This window comes from Macaca mulatta, chromosome 3 (assembly GCF_049350105.2).
Source record: "Macaca mulatta isolate MMU2019108-1 chromosome 3, T2T-MMU8v2.0, whole genome shotgun sequence".
Taxonomy (NCBI): domain Eukaryota; kingdom Metazoa; phylum Chordata; class Mammalia; order Primates; family Cercopithecidae; genus Macaca; species Macaca mulatta.
The window spans coordinates 191,385,782-191,412,351 of record NC_133408.1 but is presented as its reverse complement, the minus strand read 5'-3'; the positions used below and the strand labels follow the sequence as shown (position 1 = coordinate 191,412,351).

Here is a 26,570-nt window from a genome sequence, read left to right as displayed (position 1 = left end):
TATGGTTCTAGTGAAATATCTCTATTTTAGTAAATGACTATTAACATTTTAATAGAAAAAGCATGCATTATAGAGCTTTGGCGCAATCTGGGTTTGCTACTATCTGTGCTTCTAATTTTGTAGTAGCTCTTTGGAAAGTTATCGAACCACTAGAGTCTTAGTTTCGTTAGCTCAGAGAAGGGATGACTATCGTGTTCCTGGCAGTACTCTAGTATGAGGAAGAAGAAATATATCACCCAGCACAGAGCCTGGCACCCAACAGTCACTTAATATTTGGAGGTTAATATGATGATGATAAAGGAGGCTGGGACCAGGTGAGATGGATGCAGGTGCCTCAGAGATCTAAATTCCTAAGTCCCAGCAATCCGGGTCAGGAGCAAGTTCAATGGAAACAGGTTCATGGTAATCTCAGCAGAAGGAGGGATCTCCTTCCTTGTTTTTAAAAAGAGGCAGGGATACAAGCTGTACAGCTGTGCTTGCAGGCCTGGGCAGCATCACAGCTCAAAGGTCTGCAGACACCTCACTCGCATCCAGGATGTAGGAGGCAGTAGGAGGAAGGAGAAGTGGGACGCCATGAGCCAGGCCCTGGAGGAGATAAAGGCAATTGGGGCAGCAGCAGTCACTGACATGAAGTGGAGGGTGTGGGGTTTTCAGAAGATGGTCATGCTGTTGGCTTGCAGTGTAGAGGGACCAGGACTACAGGAAAAGTGGATGGCAGCAGGTCATGGACAGGCCATTTGTGTAACTCAGTGGGGGCAGTTCCCTGGGCCCCTGGCCCTGCTCCCCCAAGCTGAGGAATCTATCGGCCTTACCTATGAGTGTCAGCTGGGGAAGACAGGGTTTTGTTGAAGAAATTGTCCTTAAACCCATGATGAAGTCACTGTGAATTAAAGGAGGAAGGTGTCAACCTGATCTCCAGCAGAGCCTAGAACACCCTAATCCTGCGTTTGAGGCTCTGCGTGGGTCAAAGGCTCAGATCAAGGAGGAGAAGCAGAGGTGTCTGGTTGGGCAGTACAACCGCATGTTAGCAGTAGCGACCCCCTAGTCTCTTATAAAGGGGACCACAATGTATGATGAATGTATAAGAAGGTTGACAGATCTTATGGCCTGTATGTTTGTGTCCCCACCAAAATTCAAAGTGCCCCTCAGTATGATGGTATTTGCAGGTGCGGCCTTGCAGGGGCATAATTGGGTCATGGAGCTAGCTTGACAACATGAGGACATAGCAAAAAGATGGCTGTCTAGCACCCAGGAAGAGGGCCCTCTCTAAGAACTCAACCGTGCTGGCACCCTCGCCTCAGACTTCCAACCTCCAGGACTCTGAGAAATAAATGTTTGTTGTTTAAGCCACCCCATTTGTGGTGTTTTGTTACAGCAGCGAAGCTGACTAAGACACCAGATATGTCTCTAAATTCATGGTGTGCTTCTGAAAGGCTGGGGGAGGTATCCATCCCCTGGTCATTCCTGGTACTGTGTCCCCATGGCACATCCTTGTACTTCTGGAAGAAAAGTTAGAATTCCACAATCTGTCAGGTTATCCCAACCTGTCCCCTGCTGGTGGCTTTCCCGGTGACTTCTTGCCCAGCAAGTTGCCAAACATGCTGCTCCTTCTTTTGAACAGATGAGGCAGCGTGGGTCACAGGGGCAGCAGGGAAGCCAGGCCCTCACTCCACACTCTTCCCATGCACGAGGCTAGAAATAGACAGTCCTGTGCCCTCAGACATTGGTGACCCCCTTAGAAACAGTGTTATTTATGATAGGTGCCTGGCCAACATCTACATTTCCACCACACAACTGCCAGTGACTTGAGTCACATTCAGGAGTCACCTAGAGTCACTTTCCCGCAGGGTGAACCTCATGGGATGGCTTCTTTCTCTGCCTGTTCTTCCTACTGCTTCTCCTCATCTTTTTGTTTCTGAGCTCATAGTGGGTCACATTTACAGTGGATTGGGTTGACTTTCAGCCTGAAACTTACTTAATATTGACATCATTGCTTTGGTACTCCTAGCTTGCCTAAGGTTTATACTCCATTGTAAATTAGATGAGTGATTTCAAATTCTAAGGGTAGCTAACTAGTGCTAGTATCACAATTCTTTAAAACCCATAAGCATGAAAGAATATGCTCTTAACAGTGGTTGGTCTGATTCCACTTCTTTCATGGAATTCCTAGATCATCTCATTTTCCTGCATTAAGCCCTTAATAGCTCCTCACAGCTTCAAGATAAAATTCAAATAATGCCCTTTATGAGCAGTTATCCCCCTGCCCCGCCTATTTTAAAGTGATGGGGTTTGCCATGTTGCCAGGCTGCTCTGGAGCTCCTGAGCTCAAGGGATCTGCCCACCTTGGCCCCCCGAAGTGCTGGGATTACAGGTGTGAGCCACCAGGCTGGGCTGGGAGTTCCCTTTTAATAACTTTGGTTTTGCCCACCTTCCTCCTGCAACTCTATACTGATATATAAACTACATAAAATATGGTAGCATGTATTTCAAGCTCACTATGTCTTCTCTTGCCTGTGGGCCTTTGCAGTGCTGCTTAAGCTACTTAAAACACCTTTTCCTTCCTCTCCACCTGGAGCATTACAACTCATCATTCAGACCTCAGTTGACATGTCACTTCTTCCTGAAGTTATCTCCAAGGATGTGGCCAGTGCCCCTATGTTTAGCTTGTGGAAGCACCGCCCCTCCACCCCTCTGCCATGAGCCCAAGTACAGGGCCCAGGTCTCACATGTCCACCATGCACCAAGAGCCCCTCGTGCAGTGCCTGCTCCAATACCCACCAAAAAGATTCTTTGTCCCCTAGTGCAGTGCCTGCCCCAACACCCACCAAAAAGATTCTTTGTACAAAATACTCAAGTGCCATCAGGGAGAGCACTACCTTCAGAGTAGATTAGATGGACGGGCACAGTCGCTTACACCTGTAATCCCAGCACTTTGGGAGGCTGAGGCGGACAGATCACTTGAGGTCATGAGTTCCAGACCCAGCCTGGCCAACATGGTGAAACCCTGTCTCTACTAAAAATACAAGAATTAGCCGGGCATGGTGGCGCGCACCTGTAATTCCAGCTGCACAGGAGGCTGAGGCAAGAGAATCACTTGAACCCAGGAGGCAGAGGTTGCAGTGAGCTGAGATAGTACCACTGCGCTCCAGCCTGGGTGACAGAGTGAAACTCCATAACAACAACAACAACAACAACAACAACAAAGTAGATTAGATAATGAGTGTTCTATCTTACCAACTTCGCTCATGTCATCTACCAAAATAATTTCTTCAAGAAAATAGTGTGGCGTGAGGTTCATGACACTGGACACGGTCCGAAACAAGGCATGAAATTCTTCATTATGGAAGCAAATGACAATGCTGGCAGTCGGGAGGCGGGCTGGGTAATGTTTTTGAAGACACCTGCAGGCAGAAGTAACATGAAGAAAACAATCCATCTAAATGCCTTGGATATTTTGTCATCTCATTCAAACACCTCTTCTTATTTGCATCTTTTTTACTCTTTCCTCCAATTGATCATTATGGTAGTAGGTGACAGTATATCTAAAATTACAAAAATGTATTTAACTTCTTATGTTGTTCTAGTATTTTCTGAATCATTTCCTCCTTCTTAATGTCAGTAATAATTACTCTTTCCTGAGACTGTGTTGGTAATCTTAGTTCTATTTTAAACATAGTATAAACACAAATTATATTCATATATTAGCTTCTGTTATAAAAATGAATTAGTTTTATCTTTTTTTGCTGTCACCACAGCAGAACAGATAAAAATGAATTACTAAGCTCGCACATTAAAAGGTATACATTAACTTTATTGTGCTGTCTTCAGAGAAAACTCCAACTTTATTCTTGTATTTGTGGAGTCCATCACAACAAAAAAGTGTAGCAGATATGGTCTAATTGGATTTCTTCTGAATATTTGACAAAATGCTTTATTTCATTTATTTTTATTATTATTATTTTTTGAGATGGAGTTTCACTCTTGTTGCCCAGGCTGGAGTGTAATGGTGCCATCTTGGCTCACGGCAACCTCTGCCTCCTGGGTTCAAGTGATTGTCCTGCCTCAGCCTCCCAAGTAGCTGGGATTACAGGCGCACGCCACCACGCCTGGCCAATTTTTTGTGTTTTTAGTAGAGACAATGTTTCACCATGTTGGCCAGGCTGGTTTTGAACTCCTGACCTGAGGTGATCCACCCACCTCAGCCTCCCAAAGTGTTGGGATTATAGGCATGAGCCAATGTGCCTGGCCCAAAAATGCTTTATTTATTTTTTGTGTGTGCACATGAGAGAAATACAGAAGCTGAATTCTGGAATTCTAGTAATATTAGTTATTAATTATTAGATTGATATATTATTTGGTTGTATTCTGAAATATATTTGGTTATAAATTAAAGAAATTAAAGAGCTAACTTTAGCAAAAGAAAGGGAGGTGTGGCTGGCACAGTGGCTCATGCCTGTAATCCTGGCACTTTGGGAGGCTGAGGTAGGTGGATTACCTGAGGTCACAGTTCGAGACCAGCCTGGACAACATGGCAAAATTCCGTCTTTACTAAAAATACAAAAATTAGCCAGATGTGGTGGCATGCACTTGTGGTTCCAGCTACTTAGGAGGCTAAGGCAGAGAATTTCTTGAACCTGGGAGAGGTAAGTTGTAGAGAGCCAAGATCATACCACTGCCTCCAAAGAAAAAAAAAAGAGAGAGAGAGAGAGAAAGAGAAAGAAAGAGAGAGAGGGAAGCGGAAGGGGAGGGGGAGGGGGAGGGGGAGGGGAGGGGGAGGGGAGGGGAGGGGAGGGGGAGGGGAGGGGAGGGGAGGGGGAGGGGAGGGAGGGAGGGAGGGGAGGGAAGGGTAGGGGAGGGGAGGGGAGGGAAGGGAAGGGGAGAGATGTATTGTGAGCTGACCCAAATGTCTCATAGGACCTAGCAACTGCAGCAGCTGGAGCCTTAAGGAATGATTAGAACTAGAGGCTTGAATGACGTCTGGACACTCTCCATCTCTGCTTTTGTGTTTACATCTGGGAAAAATAATAGTAGCAATAACAACCTACTTCCAAGGGCTGTGAAGATGCAATGAATTAACATGTCTACAACACTTAGAGAAGTGCCTGGCATGCAGTAAGTATTCAGATAGAAGGCTCATGACATGATTATCATCTTCCTTTGCAACTGGGCTTGTTTCCACTTCTTCAGTGGGAAATGTGATTGACATCGGCATATCTCATATCTCATAGGCAAGTACCCAAGGAGAAACTGATGGGACTTTACCTTTTCCAAGATCAAATATTGACCAGAAAAGATTCATTGGCCCAGCCTGCCATAGGTGCCCATCCCTGGGTTAATCAACTGGGGCCAGAAAATTGAGTCGAAATAAAAAAAATCATTGTTACCACTGCAATCACGTGGAAAGGGGGAAAAACAGTGGGAAAGGAGTGCTGGGCAGGCAATCCTACAGGCATCCCCTCAGGGTACTCACAAAATGAAGTCACCAGGGAAGGAGAGGGCCTTATCCTGGTCTTCATTTTCATCCAAGGCAAGATGAAGACAGAGAAGTCATGTCCACTGAGTGGAACTGACATCAGATTCAAGGGAATGGAGAGTCTGAGGGACAGGGCCAAGGAAGCACCAGAACAGATGGGAATGAGGGCACCTGCACCAACTGCACTTGGGTCTGGAACGGTGAATGGGAAAATGCGGCTGTGCAGAAACATGTGGAAAAATAATTAAAAGGCTTAAATGGCTCATGCTTGTCATCCTAGCACTTTGGGAGGCCAAGGCGGGCAGATCACCTGAGGTCAGGGGTTCGAGACCAGCCTGGCCAACATGGCAAAACCCCTTCTCTACTAAAAATACAAAAATGAGCTGGGCGTGGTGGTGCGCCCCTGTAATCCCAGCTTCTCAGGAGGCTGAGGCAGGAGAATCGCTTGAACCCAGAAGGCGGAGGTTGCAGTGAGCCGAGATCGTGCCACTGTACTCCAGCCTGGACGACAGATTGAGACTCTGTCTCAAAAAAATATTCCAGTAAGATCGTTGAGTTGTGAGACAGAAAGTAGGAGAGAAAGAGAAAATATGATGCTAGACTGAATTAATGGAAGACCAATACCATGAATAAGAGAAGTGGTGGTCCAGGATGACTTGTGCTGCTAAAATCACATCTCTGATGTTACAGTCAGTCCCAGGTGTATCACTTTAAGAAAACTGGAAATAAACTGCATCCCTTCAGTCTGATGTTGGTGGAGGAGCCTGAAGCTCACATGAGGACCCTTTAGAACCCCAAGAGAACCTGGTGTGTGTGGGTTTCTCAAAAACAGATCAATAAATGTTGCTGTGGTATGTCTATAAATACTTTCCTGGCCAGGTGCAGTGGCTCATGCCTGTAATCCCAACACTTGGGGAGGCCAAGATGGGTGGATCACCTGAGGTCAGGAGTTCAAGACCAGCCTGGCTAACATGGTGAAACCCCATTTCTACTAAAAATACAAAAAATTAGCCAGGTGTGGTGGCGGGCGCCTGTAATCCCAGCTACTCGGGAGGCTGAGGCAGGAGAATCTCTTGAACCTGGGAGGCGGAGGTTGCAGTGAGCAGAGATCATGCCATTGCACTCTACCTTGGGTAACAAGAGCAAAATTCTGCCCCCCTCCCCGCCAAAAAAAATCTTTCCTGACCTAAGTAAGCTATTTTTAAGAGTAAAAGGAGGCCAGGCGTGGTGGGATGCCTGAGGCTGAGGCGGGCAGATCACGATGTCAGGAGATTGAGACCATCCAGGAGGCTAACATGGTGAAATGCTGTCTCTACTTTAAAAAAAAAAAAAAAAAAATTAGCTGGGTGTGGTGGTGGGCACCTGTAGTCCCAGCTACTCAGGAGGCTGGGACAGGAGAATGGCGTGAACCCAGGGGGTGGAGCTTGCAGTGAGCCGAGATGGCACCACTGCACTCCAGCCTGGGCAACAGAGCAAGACTCCATCTCAAAATAATAATAATAATAAAAAAGACTAAAGAAATTTGGATGGCCTTTGGTTGTCTTCAGTGAGCTGATCTTATAAATTTGCTAACCTTATACATTGCTGACCTTATACATTAATAATAGTTCAGTACAAAGCAGCACTGTTTTAGGCTGAATTGTGTCCTCCAAAATTCATATGGTGAAGTGCTAGTCCCCAGGACCTCAGAATGTGATCCTATTTGGAAAAAGAACTGTTGTAGAGATAATTAGTAAGGTTAGCTCATTAAGGTAGGCCCTAATCCAATATGAGTCACGTTCTTACAAAAAGGGGAAATTTGAACACAGAGGCAGACATATACAAAGGGAAGATGGCATTAAGAGTTATAGGGAGAAGACGGCCATCTACAAGCCAAGGAGAGACGTCTGGAACAGAGCCTTTCTTTACAGCTCTCAGAAGCAACCAATCCTGCCAACACCTTGATTTCAGACTTCTGGCCTCCAAAACTGAGAGAGAATAATTTTTGTTGTCTAAGCTACCCAGCTGATGGTACTTTCTTATAGCAGCCCTACCAAACCAATATTTGGATACCAAATTTTACCATGCATCGGTCTCAGCTGGGGTTCTTGCTGACTGCAGATTCTGATTAAGGAGATCCGGGCTGGGGCCTGAGATTCTGCATGGCTAGCAAGCTCCCAGGGGCTGTCTGTGCTGGTGGTTTCCAGGCCGTATTTTGAGTAGAAATACTCTAGCGGGCACAGGCACTATTACAATGACAATCTTTTGAGTACATTAGAAAAACATGGTGACAGATGACTGATAAACTGATTTGTAAATGGCTATTCATTTGTTCAAGTCCTATTTAAAAAAATGGATTTTTCTAAATAATTTTTGGATGAGAGGAAGTTACAAATTGTAAATTATATAGAAATTAAAAATGAAAGCCTATCATGTTAAAATCTAAGAGATATGGCTAAAATTTAAATCAGAATAAAATGAATATTTAGAAATGTATTATTATACCACAAAGAGGTCAAATAATTAAACTAACCTTATAAACTAGCAAGAAAAACAGGATAAAGCAAATGAAATAAAAATGAACCAGTAAAGATAACTAGGAATTAATGAACTGGAAGACAAAAAAGTAAAATTGGTAAGCATAATCAAAAGTTGGTTTTTTGAAAGACAAAACAATGCACATCAAGCTTTAAAAGAGAGTGGGAAAATATACAATAAAAAAATGAGAAAGAAGGTATGGTACCAGTGCAGATAATAATAATTAGGGAAATAAGCTACACAACTTTTTGCCAATAAATTTGAAAAATAGGTGGAAAAAAGTTTTATTACAATAGTGCCCTAAAAAGCCTCTAGAAATAGAAAGCTTGAGTAGAACAATAACCTTAGAGTAATCTGCAAGTTTATCAATGTCTACCACTAAAAAATGCACTGGTGATTCATAATTACCAAGCAAGTGCTATTTCAGCACAATAGGTAATTATCATATTATCCCAACTATTTTAGAGAGTCAAAAACTTTCAAATTCATTTTATAAAGCCAGTATAAGTCTGATATCAAAATCTGATGAAGACAACACAAAAAAGAAAAACATAAATCAGGATTTTAAAAACTTGAATCATGCATAGACTTTTTTTGGAGAGAAAATAAGTTCTTAACCTCCAGAGATGAATTGTTACTTTAATGTTTCTTAAATATGTGAACTTATGAGCTCAGAATCTCCTTGTGCTCATAAGTTTGTACACGGCTATAAATAAAACAGTTAAAAATAATGAAATATGGCTAGAAGAGTTAAAATCAAATTAATAAATTATTTTAATTTCAGGTTGGATTTTGCTGAAATGACATCACCACTTATAACTTATTTTCTACTTGTTATAGGAAAGTTTATTTCTTAATTTGACTAGATTTTCCTACTATGTAGTGTGTGTTTGCTTAAATCTCTCAGTCCTATTTTTGTATTTGAAATACTGTTTTAAAAAATTCTATTGGCCATACTGTAAAGTAACTTCTCATAACATATAATTTAGGCATTTGGTCTGCCTCTGTTTGACATCATTTGTATAATGTACCTATTAAGTTTACTAATACTTTTCTCATTACCTACTGAAATTCAGTGACAATAGTAACAGGCTGTCCTCCTGTATAAGTATATATTAATTAAAAATAATAGGCTGGGTACGGTGGCTCATGCCTGCAATCCCAGCACTTTGGGAGGCCAAGGTGGTTGGATCACCTGAGGTCAGGAGTTCGAGACCAGCCTGACCAACATGGAGAAATCTCATCGCTACTAAAAATACAAAAATTAGCCAGGTGTGATGGCACATACCTGTAATCCCAGCTACTCAGAAGGCAGAGGCAGGAGAATCACTTGAACCTGGAGGCAGAGGTTGCAGTGAGCCGAGATTGTGCCATCGTTCTCCAGCCTGGGCGACACAGCAAAACTCCATCTCAAAAAATATACATATGTAAGTGGGAAGATGGAATTTTAGAATTCTCATGGAGAATCTCATTAAGAATTTGCAGACTTCTGAAAATACATACATAAATCTCAATTCAAATAACATGATTAAAAAAACAAGACCTAACTTATGCTGCCTACGAGAAACTCACTTCCCCTTTAAGGATGTACCAGGATTAAAAGTGATGAGACGGAAAAAGATATTTCATGCAAATGGAAACCAAAAGAGAGCAGAGTATACTTATACTGAAGTAAAATAGTAAGTCAAAAACTTTAAAAAGAGATAAAACAGGTCATTTTACAGTGATAAGGGGCCCATTTCATCAAGAAGATATAACAATATTATATTGCCAGTTGGGAATATAATACCAAGATATAACATCAAGAAGACATATTGTAAATATGTCTGCACCCAACATCACAGAACCTAAATACATAAAGCAAATATTAATAATCTGAAGTGAGCAATAGACTGCAATAAAATAATAGTAGGGGACTTCAATACCCCACTTACAACTATGTACAGATCATCCAGACAGAAAATCAATAAGGAAATACTGGGCTTCAACTACACTTTAGATCAAATGAAACTAACAGACACATATGAGCATTTTATTCAACAGCTGAAGAGCATATATTTCTTCTTTGGTGCACGTGGAATATCCTCCAGAATTGATCAAATATTAGGCCACAGAACAAGTCTTAACAATTTAAGATTGAAATCACATCAAGTATCTTTTCTGATCACAATGGTATGAAAACTAGAAATCAATAATGAGACAAATTTCAGAAAACTCACAAATATATGGAAATTAAACAACATATTCCTAAACAACCAATGGGCCAAAGAAGAAATTTTTTTTTTTTTTTTGAGACGGAGTCATGCTCTGTCGCCCAGGCTGGAGTGCAGTGGCCGGATCTCAGCTCACTGCAAGCTCCGCCTCCCGGGTACACGCCATTCTCCTGCCTCAGCCTCCCAAGTAGCTGGGACTACAGGCGCCCGCCACTTTGCCCGGCTAGTTTTTTGTATTTTTTAGTAGAGACGGGGTTTCACCGTGTTAGCCAGGATGGTCTTGATCTCCTGACCTCGTGATCCGCCCGTCTCGGCCTCCCTAAGTGCTGGGATTACAGGCTTGAGCCACCGCGCCCGGCCAAGAAGAAATTTTTAAAAAGACATTAAAATGGAAATTTAAAATATCTTGACAAATGGAAATGAAAAAACATACCAAAACATATGGGATGCAGCAAAAGCAGTACTAAGTTTGGGGATTATAGGAATAAATACCTATATCAAAGCAAAAGAAAGTTTCCAAATACACAACCTAATGTTATACCTGAAGGAACAAGAAAAAGATGAGCAGACTAAGCCCAAATTTAGTAAAAGAAAGAAAATGACAAAGTGCAGAAATAAATGAAATAGAGATTAGGAAAACAATAGAAAAGACAAACCAAACAAAGAGTTGGGTTTTTAAAAGGATAAGCAAATTTGACAAACCTTTAGCTAGACTAATTAAGAAAAAACAAGACTCAAAAAAATAAGACCAGAAGTGAAAGAGGAGACCTAATTGATATCACAGAAATACAGAGAATCATAAAAGACCGCTATGAAAAAGTATATGCCAACAAATTGGATAACCTAGGAGAAATGAATAAATTCCCAGAAACATATAACATATCAAGACTGAATCAAGAAGAAACTGAAAATCTGAACAGACCGAAAATGGGTAAGGGCATTCAATCAGGTATAAAAATTTCTTACCAAAGAAAACCCCAGGACCTAATGGGTTCACTGCTGAATTTATTTAAAGAATAAATACCAATTCTTTTCAAATGCTTCCAAAAAATTGAGGAAGAAACACTTCCAAACTCATTTTATGAGATCAAATTATATTTTTTTGAAAAGTAAGGCAAAGCTAAAATGAAAATTCCATTTAATGACATAATATGGCTATTACAATAATGGCTAAAAACCTGGTTGGACTCCAGATAGTGGTAGCTACTCTTAGAAGTTAATTTTTAAACATAGTAGTGGGTTCTTTGTACAGAATTGAATTTCCTATTAAATAAAGTTATAGTTTAAATATTAAAACTGCCAAGTCCACTTTTCTTTTTGGATGAATCTCTCTAAACTTTGTTTTTCTGAACAGTAATCATGTGATGGGGGAAGGGAAGCAAAAACAATCACACTATTTTAGAAGGTGAGATTTAGGAAGAACAAATGATGATACAGAGAGAAATTCATAACATAAAAGATATTTTAAAATGTTGACCTTTGTAGTAAATACTCAGTTCAGTGAAATATTGTTCTCCATATTAATACCATGTTCTATGGTTTGAGTAAATTTAAGTTTTTTATTTTATCATGACCCAGATACATTGTGTAATCATGTACAAACTCCACGTCTCTTGAGTGTACCACATCATAAGTGATATCTGTGGGCCGGGCGCGGTGGCTCAAGCCTGTAATCCCAGCACTTTGGGAGGCCGAGACGGGCGGATCACGAGTTCAGGAGATCGAGACCATCCTGGCTAACACGGTGAAACCCCGTCTCTACTAAAATACAAAAAAAATTAGCCGGGCGAGGTGGCGGGCGCCTGTACTCCCAGCTACTCGGGAGGCTGAGGCAGGAGAATGGCGTGAACCCGGGAGGCGGGGCTTGCAGTGAGCTGAGATCCGGCCACTGCACTCCAGCCTGGGCAACAGAGCTAGACTCCGTCTCAAAAAAAAAAAAAAAAAAAAGTGATATCTGTGGCTTCAAATGTTTGTGTTGCACACAGGTTGCAACAAGGCAAAGTGGCCCTGCTTTCTCCTGTTTCATGGATATTCCTTAATGTAAGTATTTCTCATTTAGTTAAAGGAGAATATTGGCCCTTTTTCTCTGGAAACCATCAGAACTTAAAACAAACTAAAAACGCATTAGCACATACACACTACAACATAGATGAACCTTGAGGGCATCGTGCTAAGCAAAATAAGCCAGTCACAAAAAAAGACAAATACTGTATGATTCCACTTATATGAGGTACTTAAAGTAATCAAATTCATAGACGCACAAAGTAGAATGGTGATTGCCAGGAAGTGTTGGGGTTGGGAAATGGAGAGTTGTTGTTTACTGGGTACTATATTACTTCGTTTTCACATTGCTATAAAGATACCACCTGAGACTGGGTAATTTCTAAACAAAAGAGGTTTAATTGACTCACAGTTCCACATGGTTGGGGAGGCCTTGGGAAACTTACAATCATGGCAGAAGGTGAGGGGGAAGCAAGGTACATTTTACATGGCAGCAGGAGAGCGAGCGAGCATGGGGGAAGCTACCACTTTAAAAACCATCAGGTCTCATGAGAAGTCTCTCACTATCATGAGAACAGCATGGGGGAAACCACCCCCATGATCCAATCACCTCCCACCTGCTCCCTCCCTCAACACCTGAGGATTACAATTCAACATGAGATTTGGGTGGGGACAAAGAGCCAAACCATATCATTCTGCCCCTGACCCCTCCCATATATCATTTCACATTTCAAAACCAATCATGCTTTCCTAACAGTCACCCAAAGTATTAATTCATTCCAGGATTAACCTAAAAATCCAAGTCCAAAGTCTCATCTGAGACAAGACAAGTCCCTTCCTCCTATGAGCCTGTAAAATAAAAATCAAGTTAGTTATTTTCAAGATACAATGGGGGTACAGGCATTGGATAAATATTCCCATTCCAAATGGGAGAAATTGGTCAAAACAAAGGGACCACAGGCCCCATGCAAGTCTGAAACCCAGTGGGGCAGACATTAAATCTTTGCGTGTGTGTGTGTGTGTGACAGAACTCGCTCTGTCACCCAGGCTGGAGTGCAGTGGTGTGAACTCAGCCTACTGCAACCTCTGCTGGCTGGGTTGAAGCAATTCTCCTGCCTCAGCCTCCTGAGTAGCTGGGACTACAGGCATGCACCACCATGCCTGGCTAATTTCTTTTTGTATTTTTAGTAGAGATGGGGTTTCACCATGCTGGCCAGGCTGGTCTTGAACTCCTGACCTCATGATCTGCCTGCCTCAGCCTCCCAAAGTGCTGGGATTATAGGCAAGAGCCACAGTGCCTGGCCCCTTAATCTTAAAGCTCTGAAATGATCTCCTTTGACTCCAAGTCTCACACACTGATGCAAGGGGTGGGCTCCCAAGGGCTTGGGCAGTTCTGCTCCTGTGGCTGTGCAGGCTACATCCCCCACAGCTGCTTTCAAGGGCTGGTGTTGAGTGCCTGTGTCTTTTCCAAGTGCATGGTGCAAGCTATCGGTGGATCTACGATTCTGGGGTCTGGAGGAAGGTGATCCTCTTCTCACAGCTCCAGTAGGCATTGCCCCAGTGGGGACTATGTTTGGTGTCTCCATCCCCACATTTCCCCTCTGCATTACCCTAGTAGAGGTTCTCCACGAGGGCTCTGCCCCTGCAGCAGGCTTCTGCCTGGATATCCAGGTATTTCCATATATCCTCTGAATTCTAGGTGGAGGCTCCCAAAGCTCAACTCTTGTCTTCTGTGCACCACAGGCCCAATACCACATGGAAGCCACCAAGGCTTGGAACTTGCAACCTCTGAAACCACAGCCTTAGTTATACTTTGGCCCCTTTTGGCTGTGGCTGGAGCTGGAGTGGCTAGGACACAGGGCACCTTGACCCAACGCTGTACAGAACAGCAGGGCCCTGGGCCTGGCCAACAAAATTGTTTTTCCTTCTAGGCCTCTGGGCCTGTGATGGGAGGAGTTGCCATGAAGATCTCTGAAATGCCCTGGAGACATTTTCCCCATTGTCTTGGCTATTAACATTCATAACTCATTACTTATGCAAATTTTCACAGCTGGATTGGGCTTGAATTTCTCCCCAGAAAGTGGGTTTTTCTTTTCTACTATATGGTCAGCTGCAAATTTTCCAAACCTCAAGTTCAAAGTTCCATAGATCTCCAGAGTAGGGGCAAAATGCCACCAGTCTCTTTGCTAAAGCATAACAAGAGTCACCTTTACTCCATTTATCAACAAGTTCCTCATCTCCATCTGAGACCACCTCAGCCTGGACTTCATTGTCCTTATCACTATCAACATTTTGACCAAAGCCATTCAACAAGTCTCTAGGAAATTCCAAACTTTCCCACATCTTCCCCTTTTCTTCTGAGACCTCCAGTCTATTCCAACCACTGTCTGTTACCCTGTTCCCAAGTTGCTTCCACATTTTTAGGTATCTTTATAGCAGTGCCCCACTCCTGGTACCAATTTTCTGTATTAATCCATTTTCACACTGCTATAAAGATGCTACCTGAGACTGGGTCATTGCTAAACAAAAGAGGTTTAATTGACTCAGTTCCACATGGCTGGGAAGCCTCAGGAAACTTACAATCATGGTAGGAGGCAAAGTGAAAGCAAGGCACGTCTTACATGGTGGCAGGAGAGAGAGAGAGAGAGAGAGAGAATGCAGGGGAAACTACTACTTTTAAAATCATCAGATCTCATGAGAACTCCCTCACTATCAAGAGAACAGCATGAGGGAAACCACCCCCATGATCCAATCACCTTCTACCAGGTCCCTCCCTTGACACCTGGGATTACAACTCAAGATAAGATTTGGGTGGGGACATAGACCCAAACCATATCAGGTACAGAATTTCAGTTTGGGATGGTGAGAGAGTTCTGGAGATGGATGGTATCGATGGCTGCACGATGTGAATGTCTGTATTGTATATTTTAAAAGGATTAAAATGGCAAATTTTATGTTATGTTTATTTTATATAACATAATTAATGATTATGTTAATCATTAACATAATAATTATTAATACAACAATTGAAGGAACAATTTTTTTGAAAAAAGTAAAATTTTGGGGAAAAAAAGGTAGCTGTCCAGAGCATTTTCTATCAGGAATGAATTCCCCTTTCGCCAGAAGCCCTTATTGGTGATTTAATAAAAAGATCTGTGGCTAACTCAATTCTTGGAAACCTCTAGAACACATTTTGTGCCCATGAAGAAGATACTCTCTACATTATAAGCATTAGAATCTTGAAATAGAATCTTGACATTATCTGACTTCACGTCCTAAAAATAGGAATCTATGACATTTCTAGTATGCTAAAATTAAAATCTGGTTGGTAACTTTTTAATCTATCTATCTATCTATCTATCTATCTATCTATCTATCTATCTACCTACCTACCTACCTACCTACCTACCTATCTATCTAGAGAATGAGAGAAAGAGAGAACATACATTTTATTCCTGGTATCTGGCACTTCTCTTTCGATGCCCAAGCTTCTACTGATAATCACATTAAATCCGTATTTTAAAAGTTCGTTATGAAGTTCTGGGTTTGTATGGTTAAAATCCATACCTGCAAGAAAAAGTAATTAGAGTCATATACGTAAAGGCTTACTAGCAGTGATGCAGGAAAGGAAAGATCTTGGATAACCAAAATAATTTTTTAAAAGAACCAGAATAGAATTCAGAAATCGATCTGTACAAAAATGGTCAAATAATTCTTGGCAAAGGCGAGTGTTTCAGTACGTTTTGCATTGCTATAAAGGAATACCTGAGGCTGGGTAATTTATAAAGAAAAGAGATGTATTTGGCTCACAGTTCTGCAGGCTGTGCAAGAAGCATTGGGCCGGCATCTGCGTCTGGTGGGGGCCTCAGGAAGCTTCCAATCTTGGCAGGAGGTAAAGAGGAAACAGGCAACTCACACCGTGAGAGTGGGAGCAAGGACCGGGAGATGCCAGGCTTTTGAAACGACCAGCTTTCCCATGAGCTAATAGAAGGAGAGCTCATTACTGTAGGCAGGAACCAAGCCATTCACGAGTGATCTGCCCATGTAACCCAAACACATCCTGCCAGGCTCCATATTAAACACTGTGGGCCAAATTTCAACATGAGACATGGAGGGATAAATATTCTGATTATATCAGTGGGGAAAGGGGAGTTTATCAACAAATGGTGTTGGATCAACTGGGTATCTGTAGAAAATAACCTGTATGTGATGGTCCATTTTCAATTCTAAGTGCCCTAGTATAGGTTTAAGCAGGCTACATGGAAATAGAGAGATAAAGAAGCAGAATGTACTGAGCCACCCCCGTCCCCCGCCCCTTCCTGCTCTCCCTTTCACCCAGTAGCCAGGCGTCTATTGGTCGGGGCCCCCTCAACTACCCCCTCCCCACCCACCAAAGAATTTAGTTTTGGAGCCGGGCGCGGTGGCTCATGCCTGTAATCCCAGCACTTTGGGAGGCCGAGGTGGGCAGATCAGGAGGTGAGGAGATCGGGACCATCCTGGCTAACACGGTGAAACCCCCTCTCTACTGAACAAACAAACAAACAAAAAAATAAAAATAAAAATAAAGAAATACAAAAAATACAAAAAATTACAGGTGGCAGGCACCTGTAGTCCCAGCTACTTAGGAGGCTGAGGCAGGAGAATGGCGTGAACCCAGGAAGCGGAGCCAATAGCGCGCCACTGCACTCCAGCCTGGGCGACAGAGCGAGACTCCGTCTCAAAAACAAAACAAAACAAAAAAAAAGAATTTAGTTTTGGTTAGCTTGCAACATACGTAATTGTATCCTTTCTTATCAGCTAAGTGCTGCCACTAGGGCCATAAATCAAATGTTTGAAGGGTCCTGAGAGAGTTGCAGTGCATTGTGGGCTGCAATAAAATGCAGCACAAAGACCCTAAAGAACATACTTGAAGCCCCTGCCTAACAACCAATAGGCAACGTCCGGGAAGATCATGACCCCACAGTACTCAAGTCTATGAGGAAGGGGGAGGGATCTGCGCACTAGGGGATAAATTGCTTGTTGAAACTGTGCTGGGTGTGTCTGCGTGCCAGACACCCGGTCTTGCATCACTGCCATTAAAAGTCTCACTTCCACTATTCTCTGGGTCTCTGAGTCCATTCTTTGGGTTTGGATGGGTGAGTTTGTTTCTCACAATATCCATGTGGAAAAAGTGAGCATTTATTCTTACCCTACATCATCACAACAATTAACTCGAAATAGATCATGGCCCTAATGTGAAACCTAAAACTTTAAATTCATTTCCAAAAGAAAAGAGAATGAAATCTTTGTGAACTTGAGGTAAGCAAAGGTTTCTCAGATGAAACATAAAAACCATAAATCATAAAAGAAAAGCATCAAAATGTAACATTGTGAGGCATTTTGGGGACTTATGAAATAAAAACCCCCAAATTTTAAAATGTAAAATTGTGCTTTTTGAATAATGCCATTAAAGAGAATAAAAAGACAAGCTACAGATTTGTCCAAAACATTTGAAACTCACATATCAAGAAACTTGAATTTAGAATATATAAAGAAGTCTTAAAAATTAAGAAGAAAAACATCCCATTTAAAAATAGACAAAAGACTCCAAAAGATACTTTACAAAAGAAGGTATATGAGTGGTTATCAAGCACATGAAAAGGTGCTCAAAATCATTAGTCATCAGGGAAATACAAATTAAGACCAAAGTGATGGCCTTACTCACCCATTAGAATAACTAAAATTTAAAAACTGGACCATGTCAAGTGTTAGCAAAGATCCAGAGAACATGGGATTCTCGCACACTCATATAAAGTGGCCCAGCTACTTTGGGAAACAGTTTGGCCATCCCAATACTTGTTTCACTTGGCAGAGAATCAGGTTCTACTCACATCCCAGAAAGCAACACTGTCCCCTGGCACTCATCCTTGGTTTGCTGTTTCTCTCCTTCCTGTCACCATCCGATAGGTAAGACTGAGAGCCAGAATTAGAGTGTGACCTCGGGGCAATGAGCAGGAGACCTGCCAAGGGGCTGTTGTGTGTCACACGCTGGAGTAGTGCTTAGGGTAGGGTTTCAGGCCCACACCTACCTGGCCATCTAGTGGGAGGGCCATTCAGAGCAGGGATCCACAGAAATAGTAGGCCTGTGTGTTAAGGCTTTAATTTCTACTCTTATTTTCTTCATCTTTCCTTGGGTTTATTTTGTTCAACTGGGTCTTCATATTTGTATTTTATTTATTTTTTATTTTTTTGAGACAGCATCTAACTCTGTTGCCCAGGCTGGAGTGCAGTGGCCCAATCATAGCTCGTCGTAACCTTGAATTCCTGGGCTCAAGCGATCCTTCCACCTCAGCTCTCCAAGTAGCTGGGACTATAGGCATGCACCACCACACCTGGCTAGTTATTATTATTATTTTTGTTGAGTTGGGGTCTTGCTATGTTCCCCAGGCAGGTCTTGAACTCCTGGCCTCAAGTGATCCTCCTGCCTCTGCCTCCCAAATTGTCGAGATTACATGTGTGAGCCACCGTGCCTGGCAAAATCAGATCTTCATGTGTGGGAACATGGGAAAATAATCTTACAAACATAGTGATGAGGGAAAAAAGCAAGTTCCAAAATGATACGTATATCAGAATATCTAAAAATGTATTAAAAACATAGAACACAATATTTTGCTTAGGGATAATATGCAGAGGAAGTGGAAGGACATGCAGGAGAAAGACACCCATCACTTCAGGCCAGACAACCTCTGAGGGCAGCGTGGGGACGGGAGGGAGGTAGGGTTTTTACGGTACTATTACAACTTATTTCTTGGAAAAACAGAAAGCTATCTGAAGCAAATATAGCAAAACTATATTTAAAATGATAAATTTAAGTGGTAAATACATGCATACTTGTTTTATTATTTTCTATGTATAGACATATACAGGTATATAAAATAATTTATAACTTAAAAAGTAAATTGCTTTAAAAAGGATATTCTCATACTCTTCCAAATATTAAATATTATGGTGTATTTTTCCCTTCAAATGGCTCATGGAAAAAAATCCAAATACTTACCTAGCGTAGACTCTGCTTTATCTTCATCAGTCCTTTTGACTATTACGTGTGGTTTTGGTATTTGGTCTGAGCCATAGATAATTTGCTGATGCACTTTTTTTCCAGGAGACCAAGCTGACAGAGGCTCATGGCTTTTCTTCTGCCAGTTGCTCACATGATTATGGTGCAAATATATGAATAACAGAGCTGTCCAGATCCCAAATGTCAAGGACCCATAGAATAAACATCGAATTATGGCGTTTCTCATTGTAAACCTAGCATTTTCAAAGGTCCATTTTTCAATTTCCTAAATCTGAATGATTTAAGAGAAGCAGTATTAGATATTCCAATGGTTTGTAAATCACCTACTTGGCTTAAATTCCATTTTCAGTGTTTTAAAAACAACCACGTTGATTGTCCTTATCATATACATAAAGTGTGTCCTTATTTCTATTAGCACAAATTCCTAAAACTGATATTCCTAAGATTACTTGACATCAAAATGTATAACATGCTAATAAAACATACAGTGTCATTTCAAGACATTGGCCCATACTCCTGTACATATAGGAAATACCATCAAAGAAGGCTTTCTCATCCCTTATCCATATCCAGTCCACCTCGGAGTGATAGTATGGATCTCTAAAAAATCTGATTTGACATCAAGCAGCTTGTTAAAAAGCTAAAAACACAGCCGGGCGCGGTGGCTCAAGCCTGTAATCCCAGCACTTTGGGAGGCCGAGACGGGCGGATCACGAGGTCAGGAGATTAAGACCATCCTGGCTAACCCGGTGAAACCCCGTCTCTACTAAAAAATACAAAAAACTAGCAGGGCGAGGTGGCGAGGGCCTGTAGTCCCAGCTACTTGGGAGGCTGAGGCAGGAGAATGGCGTAAACCCAGGAGGCGGAGCTTGCAGTGAGCTGAGATCCAGCCACTGCACTCCAGCCTGGGCGACAGAGCGAGACTCCGTCTCAAAAAAAAAAAAAAAAGTAAAAATACACAATATCACATGCTGGAAATGAAGGGAGCAATTAGTACCATGGCCCACTGCTGATGGATGGCACAATGGTACAATCGTTTTGGCGTTATCTAGTCACGTTGAAGATATGTATATGATATGATGAAGCAGTTCCATCCTTAGGGATATATCCTAAACAGACTCATAAGTTGGCCAGGCGCATTGGCTCACGCCTGTAATCCCAGCACTTTGGGAGGCCGAGGCGGGTGCATCACGAGGTCAGGAGATTGAGACCATCCTGGCTAATATGGTGAAACCCCGTCTCTACTAAAAAATACAAAAAACTAGCCAGGCGAGGTGGCCGGCGCCTATAGTCCCAGCTACTTGGGAGGCTGAGGCAGGAGAATGGCTGAACCCGGGAGGGGGAACTTGCAGTAAGCCGATATCACACCACTGTACTCCAGCCTGGGCGACAGAGCAGAGCAAGACTCCGTCTCAAACAAAAAAAGAGACTCATAAGTTGCAGCTCTCATCTAAAGAGATGTATCATGAGACAGGTACAAGAATGTTTATTGAAGTATGTTTGTCATAGTGAAAACTAGATACTGGCCGGGCGTGGTGGCCCACGCCTGTAATCCCAGTACTTTGGGAGGCCAAGGCAGGTGGATCACCTGAAGTCAGGAGTTCGAGACCAGCTTAGCCAATATGGTGAAACCCTGTCTCTAGTAAAAATACAGAAAATTAGCCGGGCATTGTGGACGGCACCTGTAATCCCAGCTACTCGGGAGGCTGAGGCAGGAACATCGCTTAAACCTGGGAAGCAGAGGTTGCAGTGAGCCAAGATCACACCACTGCACTCTAGCCTGGGCAACAAGAGTGAAACCCCGTCTCAAAAAAAAAAAAAAGAAAGAAAGAAAGAAAAAAAGAAAATTAGACACAGCTGAAGTTTCCCTCAACAGGAGAACTAATAAAGCGAGGCTACTCTTTCAATGATGGAAATGAACTAATAAAGCGAGGCTACTCTTTCAATGATGGCAATGAATCTGCTGAAGCTATGTGCACTGGTGCTGTAAAGTCTAAAAACGTCATGTGCGAAAAGCAAGTACAGTGGGATATAAATCTGGAAAACATGAAAAAGAGTGCTATTATTTATGGTATACCAATATGTAGCAAATGCATGGTTAAAAAAAAAAATGCATGTGAATGATGTACACAAATTTACATAATAGTGATTTTATATATATATATAAAAAATAGTGAATTTACATAACAGTGATTACCTTCATGGTGGAGGGGAGGAGAATAAAGAACTCCTACTGTATCCTTTTTTTTTTTGAGACAGGGTCTCACTCCCCTCACCCAGGCTAGAGTGCAGTGGCACAAACATGGCTCACTGCAGCCTCGACCTTCTGAGCCCAAGGGATCCTCCTACCACAGCTTCCTGAATAGCTGAGACCACAGGCACATGCCACCATGTGTGGCTAATTATCATTATTATTATTATTATTATTATTTTTGATATAGACAAGGTCCCACTGTGTTGCCCAGGCTGGCCTCGAACTCCTGGACTCAAGCAATTCTGCTGCCTTAGCCTCACAAAGTGTGGGGATTACAGGTGTGAGCCACCATGTCCAGCCTCCTACTGTTAATGCTGACTTTTTAAAAAAGCTCTGAAGAAAATGTGGCAAAATGATGTGATTTGATTGAGCTTGATAAATGAGAACTCAGAGTGCTCATATTTTTCTCTATATTTTCCTTGTCTGAAATTGTATTTTATTTTAAAAAGAAAGTCTTGAGAGGTTTCCTTTAAAGATGATCGATTGAATGTGTGTGTCTTCTCTCCCTCTTGACTCAACTGTGAATAAGAATAAAGCTAAAAACTCTCATGGGAAAAGAGAGTGGTAGAGGGAACAGCAACGCACGTGAGATTTTAACACGTCTGGAGGAGAGAACGTTATTGGACGGATGAGAACAATGTGAAAAGACAGAGGACTCTGATGAGGAAAGAAGGCTGCTAACCCTGGAGAAGCTTGAGGCTTGGAGGCCCCTGGTGAATCAGTGGACTCATGGCTGCGGGCTTGGGGAAAGCCACGTTAGTATTCAGAATAGTCAGCTCTCTTCGCCCAGCCCTGCACAGCAAAATCCAGGCAGGAGTCAGAGTGGTTTCTTTGAAGAAGTAGACTGGGAGAGGCTGAGCCTCTACAAAGGAAAGCTTGCGGCTAAAAGCAAGAGTGTCACTTAGAATGTGTGGATGTGGAGTGTCTGGGTCTGTCTTCTTTCCCTCCTCCCACACAGGATCCTGGCAGCCAGGTTGCTACGTCTGAGGTGGGATTGATAGGAGAATCGTTCTGGGATGAGAAGACAGGGCCCAGAGAAAAGACCTCCATATGCTGAAATGTAAGAGCTTCCAATAAAGCAGCCGGCTCCCTGGGCCGTCCCCCTGAAGACAGCACACCTGTGGCCAAGGTCGACCCAACACTCAGCGATTCCATTCAGCTGGTTGGCGTCTCACTTTGGGATTGGAATCGGTGTTAATCTGTTTTCACCATGCTGATAAAGATACCCAATGCTGGGTAATTTATACAGGAAAAAGGGTTTAATGGACTTACAGTTCCACGTGGCTGCGGAGAACTCACAATCAGGGTGTAAGGCAAGGAGGAGCAAGCCACACCTTCATGGATGGCAGCAGGCAGAGAGAGTTTGTGCAGGGAAATTCCACCCATAGAACCATCAGATCTCGTGAGACTTACTCACTCTCACGAGAACAACATGGGAAAGACCCGCCCCCATGATTCAATGACCTACCCCCTGGGTTCCTCCCACAGCACGTGGGAATTCAAGATGAGATTTGGGTGGGAACACAGCCAAACCATATCAGAATCGAATGCTGTTATGAACGGAACCGTGTTCCCCCGCAACTCACATGTGGAAACACCAAGCCCCGATGCGACTGTATTTGGAGACAGAGCTTTTAAAGAGGTGATTATGGTTATATGAGGTCACAGGGTGGGCCCTAATCCAATAGGACCAGCGTCCTTATGGGAAGAGGAAGAGTCCCCAGGCAGGTGCTTGCACAGAGAAAAGGCCTGTGAGGTCAGGGCGGAAAGGCAACCGCCTGCAAGCCCTGAAGACAGGCCTCGGGGAAACCAAGCCTGCTGGCAGCTGGATGCCGAGTCCGGCCTCCAGAACTGTGGGAAAATCAGTGTCTGTTGACCAAGCCTCCCAGTCTGTGGACTTGGTTATGGCAGCCGGAGCTGACTCCTACAGCTGCCAAGGATTGCCCGAGACTTTTAAGGAAAGCCTCCAGAAAGAAAGAAAATGCAAATAGAACCAGAAAGGGGAAGAAAGAAATGAGAACTTTGAAAATATCAAAACATAATGTTGGTTGCTCAGAGAGATCAAAGAAGATGATACACTCATACAACCAGAGGAACAGGCTATGAAAAAGGAGCATTGGCCGGGCGCGGTGGCTCAAGCCTGTAATCCCAGCACTTTGGGAGGCCGAGACGGGTGGATCACGAGGTCAGGAGATCGAGACCATCCTGGATAACACGGTGAAACCCCGTCTCTACTAAGAAATACAAAAAACTAGCCGGGCGAGGTGGCGGGTGCCTGTAGTCCCAGCTACTCGGGAGGCTGAGGCCGGAGAATGGCGTGAACCCGGGAGGCGGAGCTTGCAGTGAGCTGAGATCCGGCCACTGCACTCCAGCCTGGGCTACAGAGCGAGACTCCGTCTCAAAAAAAAAAAAAAAAAAAAAAAAAAAAAAAAGAAAAAGGAGCATTGAGAGAATAAAAAGGGGAAACTGAAATTTAAAACATGATTGTTCACATTTAAAAATCAGAATAAATGGCCAGGCGCGGTGGTTCACGCCTGTAATCCCAGCACTTTCAGAGGCCGAGGTGGGTGGATCCCTTGAGGTCAGGAGTTGGAAACCAGCCTGGCCAACATGGTGAAACCCCATCTCTACTAAAAATACAAAGATTAGCTGGGCATGATTGCCCACGTCTATAATCCCTACTACTCAGGAGGCTGAGGCATAAGAATGGCTTGAACCCGGGAGGCCGAGGTTGCAGTGAGCCTAGATCGCACCACTGCACTTCATCCTGGGCAATACAGTGAGACTCTGTCTCAAAATAAAGAAATACATGATAAAAATAATTAGAAAAATGGTGAGAAAGGAATATTTTGAAATGCACAAGAAAATGGCAGAGGGAAGCCTAAAAGAAAGTTGAGACCTGTGGTGTTTCATTCTAGAAGGTAGAAAGAACATCTGCCCAGTAATGAGTTCCACAAGGTGATGAGAGAAAAGTGGAGAGGAAATGGTCAACGCAATCATGCAAACATTTCCAGAATGAAAGGGACCCACAGAATGCCCCATATAATGAATGAGACAAGAAAGAGTATCAAAATGACATCAAACTTCTCAACAGCAACACTGGATTCTGAAACTATAGATAAACAGCTTGAAAATTTTATGTTAAATGATATTCAACCTAGAATTCTCAATCTAGTCAAAATTTAATCAAACTTGGGAGTGGAATAAAAGTATTTTCAGGTATATAAAGGGGCTCAGAAAAATTACTCTCCATGTATTCTTTTTTGGGAAACTACCTGGGGATTGCAAATGGCAATAAAGGAAAAAGTAAATAAAGACATGGGCTGGGCGCAGTGGCTCATGCCTGGAATTCCAACACTTTTGGGAGGCCGAGGTGGGTGGATCACTTGAGGTCAGGAGTTTGAGACCAGCCTGGCCAACATGGTGAAACCCTGTCTCTACTAAAAATACAAAAATTATCTGGGAATGATGTTTGGCTCCTATAATCCGAGCTACTTGGGAGGCTGAGGGAAGAGAATCATTTGAACCCGGGAGGTGGAGGTTGCAGTGAGCTGAGATCATGCCACTGCATTCCAGTCTAGGAGACAGAGCAAGACTGTCTATTAAACAAACAAACAAACAAAAACCCAGACATGGACCCAGGACGGTGAATGCAACCCCGTTGAGAGGAAGAGTATGTGGGATGGAGAAGTTTAGGTGGATGACACAGTTGATGGTAAAAATTAAGTGGCTCACGCCTGTAATCCCAGCATTTTGGGAGGCTGTGGCGGACAGATCACGAGGTCAGGAGATCGAGACCATCCTGGCTAACACGGCGAAACCCCATCTCTACTAAAAATACAAAAAATTAGCTGGGCAAGGTGGCCCACGCCTACAGTCCCAGCTACTTTGGAGGCTGAGGCAGGAGAATGGCGTGAATGTGGGAGGCGAAGCTTGTAGAGAGCCAAGATTGTGTCACTGCACTCCAGCCTGGGCGACAGAGTGAGCCTCTGTCTCAAAAAAAAAAAAAAAAAAATTAAGGAACAATATTTACAGAGTGGTAAAATGCAAACACTGATTACTACATTAACCACAAAACACACACACACACACACACACACACACACACAGACTTTTTTTTAGGAAAAATAAACTAGAAGAAATGGAGGTCATATAATACAAATGAAGTTGATGTATGAAATTAATCAAAAAATAGAACTCTAACAACCCCCTTTTAAAATATGAAGGTGGGTCGGGCTCTGTGGCTCACGTCTGTAATCCCAGCACTTTGGGAGGCCGAGGTGGGTGGATCACAAGGTCAGAAGTTCAAGACCAGCCTGACCAATATGATGAAACCCTGTCTCTACTGAAAGTACAAAAATTAGCCGGGCGTGGTGGCGTGTGCCTGTAATCCCAGCTACTCAGGAAGCTGAGGCAGGAGAATTGCTTGAACTCAGGAGTTGGAGGTTGCAGTAAGCCAAGATCGCACCACTGCACTCCAGCCTGGGTGACAGAGCGAGACTCTGTCTCAAAAAAAAAAAAAAAGAGGGTAACTGTCATAAGAAATAGATTGAAGAGTCAAAAGTGGTTGTAAGAGGGAGTTGAACTGGGGGCTGGACAGGAGCTGGGCAGGGACCTGCTGATTTTCTTTATAATTTTTTGTTTTTATTTTATTTTTTATATGTATGCATTACACTGAAAGATATTTTTAAAATAAAGATTGTCTAAACAGATTAGAAATGCAAACAAACCATATCAAACAGCATGGATACTGGTAAACACAAGAATACATCGGCCACTTGTCCCCTGGACCCTGCCCCTTTCCATCACATGTCATCCCAGCACCTGGAAAAGGTAGTCGCTGAAATGAGCCTTAGGCCCTGCAGGTCAGTCCAAGCTCTAGGACCCTCAGCTTCTGTCCTCCTTCGTCTCACACTCTGGTTTGCTCAAGTGTCTTCTTGACCTTTGAACATTTAGTATTGTCTCCCATTTTTGTCCTCTCTCTGACTTGAGAACATAATTTGGTTTCTACAGTTTTGAGAAAGGGTCTAGCTCTGTCACCCAGGTTGGAGTACA

General features: G+C 42.9%; 1 protein-coding gene across 1 annotated transcript in view; it reads right to left on the bottom strand.

Annotated features, from left to right (window-relative positions):
- GALNTL5 (polypeptide N-acetylgalactosaminyltransferase like 5) overlaps positions 1-19,512 on the bottom strand; it is a 53,803-nt gene extending 34,291 nt beyond the window's left edge. The window contains 3 exon segments of the mRNA XM_077997759.1: positions 3,235-3,401; positions 15,651-15,812; positions 19,252-19,512. Of these exon segments, the coding sequence (XP_077853885.1) occupies positions 3,235-3,401; positions 15,651-15,812; positions 19,252-19,487 (565 nt within the window). The 5' untranslated portion in view covers positions 19,488-19,512.
- Positions 19,513-26,570: the final 7,058 nt, after the last annotated feature.